General features: G+C 35.4%; 1 protein-coding gene across 1 annotated transcript; it reads left to right on the forward strand.

Moving 5' to 3' along the window:
• The first annotated feature begins 2,314 nt into the window (after nucleotides 1–2,314).
• LOC111889185 (S-adenosyl-L-methionine:benzoic acid/salicylic acid carboxyl methyltransferase 3) lies at nucleotides 2,315–5,168 on the forward strand. The gene is made up of 4 exons (XM_023885328.3): nucleotides 2,315–2,469; nucleotides 2,601–3,017; nucleotides 3,191–3,445; nucleotides 4,307–5,168. Exons 1-4 carry the CDS (start codon nucleotides 2,395–2,397, stop codon nucleotides 4,676–4,678), a joined length of 1,119 nt encoding a protein of 372 aa, XP_023741096.1. The 5' UTR covers nucleotides 2,315–2,394; the 3' UTR covers nucleotides 4,679–5,168.
• The last annotated feature ends 275 nt before the right edge of the window (nucleotides 5,169–5,443 follow it).

Genomic DNA, 5,443 nt, shown 5'->3' on the forward strand with positions numbered 1-5,443 from the left:
AGTGTCTATAAATAGAATCATACCTCTAGACATGTACCCCACCCACACACACATAGAAGTTGTCCAAGTACTTCATATTAAAGAGGAAATGATTATGCCACTCCAAATTCATTTAAATGATCATTTTAACATTATCTTTCTTTCGTTGCCCAAATTCCTTGAGAGTTTGAGAAAAGATGTGTGCCACCCCAACCCTCTTCACCTTCTTGCTACATCAGTGGGGTACCCGGTTCGTTTTATACGAGACTTTTTCTTGCTACTCTATGAGAGCATTAGGTATGAGTCACATTATAACACCAAGTTCATATGTCACCTCATCTATAACACCACCATAACACCAAGGGGGAAATGGTGTTCCCCATGTTATAACATGTTAAGAAGTAAAGAAAGAAATAAATAAAATGATTTGATTGGTTGATAAAGACAACAACCAATTAAACTTCTGGTTGCTTCTTGTGCTCGTAACAACAAGATATGTCATAACATCCTCTTAACAAGAAGGAGGGGTGGTATTGATCTTGTTATGACTAGGTTATGAGGTGTCACATCAGCAAAAATTACACTTCTCATTGCCCATACCGTATACTCTGAGAAAGCAACTATGCATGTCGATGACAAATGTCATCACTACGGCCTACAACCTCATAACATGTAGAAAAATTATGGTTGAAAAATATATGCATTTGTCCAAAATTTTTTGAGCAATGAGCGTGTTCCTCAAGTTGAAGACACTACAAGAATAATGAGCATTAGTGGCGACGCTTTTACCGGCGACAGGCACCTTTAGCGGCGACACATAATTTTCGCGTTATGTGTCGCCGCTAAAGGTGGCTGTCGCCGCTAAAAGCGTCGCCGCTAATGCCTATCGTCCCCGATCCGCGTCAAAATATGAGGTGAAACCTTAACCGTTGATTTTGTCCCTAATCCAAGGACTGAAAATCGATAACGTACAAACCAATAGCGGCGACACCAATAGCGGCGACGGTGTCGCCGCTAAAGGTGGCTGTCGCCGCTAATGCCTATCGTCCCCGATCCGCGTCAAAATATGAGGTGAAACCTTAACCGTTGATTTTGTCCCTAATCCAAGGACTGAAAATCGATAACGTACAAACCAATAGCGGCGACACCAATAGCAGCGACGGTGTCGCCGCTAATACTCGAAAATTTTGACCGCCAAAGTTTACCCTTAAAATTGTCACTGATAATACTAAAAAATTTTGACCATCAAAATTTCCCCCCAAAGGTGTCGCTGCTAATACTCTATATGTCGCCGCTAATAATCTACCTGTCGCCGCTAAAAGCTGTCGCCGCTAATTCCATTCGCAGATATAACCTCATTCAGCTCCTTCTTCCCTCTTCTATGAATTCATTTCTCAGCTTCTTCTTCCCTCTTCTATGAAATCATTTCTCTTTGTATGTAGAATGTGTATTTTATATATATTTGTGAATTTGTATGTATATTATGTATGTATTTGTGTATTAGTATGCATATATATACATATATATGTGTATATATACATATATATGTGTTTTTATGTGTATTATGTAAGTATTTGTGTATTAGTATGTGTATCATGTATGTATATATGTGTTTTTGTATATGTTTTTGTATGTGTATTATGTATGTATTTGTGTATGTATGGATGTGTTTTTGGTTATATGTTTTATAAAATTTTTATAGTTTTATAACAATTTTTATAATTTTATATTGTTTCTTTTGTATACGGAAGAATGTTTTAAAAAAAATAAAAAAAAATTAGAAAACTACAATTAGCGGCGACGCTTTTAGTGGCGACGGAAAGTATTAGCGGCGACAAATGGGGTATTAGCGACGAGCCAACATCGGCGACCCTTTAGCGGCGACGTGTCGCGACAATCAGGACCTTTAGCGGCGACGCCTGTCGCCACTAATGGTCATTATTCTTGTAGTGAGACACGAACAAAGGGAACACATACATGTCGAGTACAAGTCCATCAAGTGTAATAAGAACATACTATCAACAATTCCAGCAAGATTTCTCAGTGTTTCTCAAGTGTCGTGAAGATGAGATGGTGACCGGAGGGAGTATGGTTTTGACCATATTAGGGAGAAGAAGTGACAATCCTTGAACTCGTAGCCATTGCTTTTAATGATAAGGTTTATGAGGTACATCTTCCTTTCTTAGGTCTTAATCGATGATTTTAGAAACTGTGCATTTTCAGTATAGGTGGTCGGCCACGTGATGAATTAATTGTACTTCAATAATAAATATAAATTTAAGTTAGTGAATAAAGATCTCAAATTGGTAATTTAGGTGCCAGGCATTCGATATAATTATTTGAAGCATCTATAAATAGAAACATACATCTAGACGTCAAACACACAAACGCATATACCCCACCCACACACACAGGATGGAAGCTGTCCAATTACTTCATATGAAAGGGGGAAATGGTGATGCAAGCTATTCAAATAATTCTCTTCTTCAGGTAAAAACTATTAAGTATTAATTAATACATCTTTTTTTGATTAAATTGTCCATTTAAAAGAAATATTTACATGTGGGAATTGAATCAAAAAGTTTGTCTAATAAGGTTTTTGATGTTTGCTATGATGATAGAGAAAGGTGATATCGATGACAAAGCCCATCCTAAAAAAAGCTACAGTAGATCTTTACAGTGCCATGAATTTTCCAAAAACGATAGTCATGGCCGATCTTGGATGTTCATCTGGACCAAACACTCTGCTTGTCGCGGCTACGTTTATCAAAATGATTAACGAGATTAGTCTCAAAATGGGCCATGAACCACCCGAAATCCAAATTCATTTGAATGATCTTCCAGGAAATGATTTTAACATCGTCTTTCTTTCGTTGCCCAAATTCCTTGAGAGTTTGAGAAAAGATGTGTGTCATTCTAATCCCTCTACACCTTCTTGTTACTTCAGTGGGGTAGCCGGTTCATTTTATACGAGGCTTTTTCCTAGTAAAAGCCTTCATTTCGTCCATTCCTCGTACAGTCTTATGTGGCTCTCTCAGGTTCACATCTTACATCTCTCTCTCTCTCTCTCTCTCTCTCTCTCTCTCTCTCTCACTGTAGAACAAAAGGAACTATGCATGTAGATGATAAATTTCATCGCTACAGCCTCGTGTAGAAAAATTATGGTGGACAAATATGTAGATGTGTTGAAAATTTATTGAGCAATGAGCAGGTTCCTGAACTTGAAGAGACCAACAAAGGGAACATATACATGTCAAGTACAAGTCCATCAAGTGTAATAAGAGCATACTATCAACAATTCCAGACAGATTTTTCGATGTTTCTCAAGTGTCGTGCAGATGAGATGGTGAGTGGAGGGCGTATGGTTTTGACCATATTAGGGAGAAGAAGTGATGATCCTTGTAGCAAAGAATGTTGTTACATTTGGGAGCTCTTAGCCATGGCTCTCAATGATATGGTTTATGAGGTACATCTTCCATTCTTACGTCTTTGTCGATGATTTTAGGGCCATGCGAATATGCCACGCATGTGAGTAGAGGTACTTCAATAATAAATAATTGTAGGAGATATTCACCAATGACTACCTTTTCTTAAAAAGTATTAGAATATGACCCGCCAATCGTACAAGCAACACAAATTATTATGAAGGTCGAAAATTTGATAATTTTGAAATTATTTTTTTTCTTTTTTGACAAAAAAAATTCAAAAATTGTTTTTTCTTTAAAGTAGTTCCAAATTCCACACAAAGTCTTTTAATTAGGTTCCAAAATCCATATCAAATTCTAAAATTCGTATATATTTCAGAATTCGGAACTATTTTTCAAGAGTTTTGACTTGTTTTTTGTGTGGGAGTTTTTATTTTTGCACTTATACATGGGTTTCGAACTCGTTTTCATGTTATACATCTATTGAAATAATATAATAGAGATGAGAGAAGAAAAAAAAACAATCTTCCTCATCAGCAAATAAAAATTTGGAAAAAAAAATCATGAAAAGAAATTAAAATATATATATATATATATATATATATATATATATATATATATATATATATATATATATATATATATATATATATATATATATATATATATAGAGAGAGAGAGAGAGAGAGAGAGAGAGAGAGAGGGAGAGAGAGAGAATATCAAATAATAATTCACATGTATTTCGAAAATAATAAAGTAATTCAAAAATCTACATTTTTGAATTAGGTGGTCATTTTAGCTTTATTTTGAAGAAAAAAAAAAGTTGTCATTTTTCTAATATATTTTTTAGAAAATGTGGTAATTTTTGTGACTATCTCTAATTTATAAAAATGGTCGGATAGGGACGAATAGAAGAAAGTCAAATGGACTCATTCAACATTCCTCAGTATACACCTAGTCCCAAAGAGGTCAAGAATGAAGTTGAGAAAGAAGGATCATTCTTAATTGATTGCCTTGATGTTTCTGAGGTAACTTGGGATTCATCTACAAACAACAACATCATACGACTAGAAGAATGTAAAGAGAGTGACATTGGAGGATATAACATGGCAAAATGTATGAGAGCTGTGGCCGAACCTTTGCTAGTTAGTCACTTTGGATTGTCCATAACAAAGGAGGTATTTCTTAGGTATAGGAAGATAATTATTAAATGCATGTCCAAAGAAGAGACCAAGCTCATTAATGTAACTGTATCCATGACAACAAAATCATGATCATGAAATTCTTCTGATATTTTTTTAGTGTCTGTTGAATGAACTTAGACAACAAAAATGTTTCTTGATTTCCTGTTATTGTAAGCATGTATGCGTATTTTGTGTCCATGGTGTTGGAACCTGAAAGTGAACCTCTAACAATCATCAGCCTTTTGAGGTTCCGAAGTCAGTCAGGTTAGCTCGGAATGGTGTTCCGAAGTCAACTTGTGGTCCATAGTCAAATTGATGTCTGGAATGAAGATGGTGTTCAAATGATTGATGATCCGAGATGGTGCATGTCAGAATCCGTTTGTTCATCTGTATTAATTACTTTTGTCATTTACCTTGATGTAACGTATCGTAGGACTTAGTCTCTTTTGCCAACTTAGATAATCAGACTATCAGGAGCAACTCTATTATCCGGTCCTATGTATGTTTATGGTTAGTACGATGTAACTTATTCTCCTATTTAAGGAGCATTAAATGACAAATCAAACAACGGATTGTTCTACCGAAGATATATATTTTCACATTTACTTCACTTACACCTTTCTCTCACATCATTCTTTGAAACATTCCTTGTGCTCATTTATTGTCTTTGCTTGATCATATTCACAGTCTTATATTTAATACTCGAAGTACTTTGTTGATTCTTATATTCAGTTTTGAGTGGTCTTGCCAGACTTGACTAGAACTATTAATCTGAAGCAGACATTGATCTTAAGCATTAACTCATTATTTGAGTTTTCAAGCCTTGTCCCTGCGCAATTAGATCCTTGTTCTCAC

This window comes from Lactuca sativa, chromosome 3 (assembly GCF_002870075.4).
Source record: "Lactuca sativa cultivar Salinas chromosome 3, Lsat_Salinas_v11, whole genome shotgun sequence".
Classification (NCBI taxonomy): domain Eukaryota; kingdom Viridiplantae; phylum Streptophyta; class Magnoliopsida; order Asterales; family Asteraceae; genus Lactuca; species Lactuca sativa.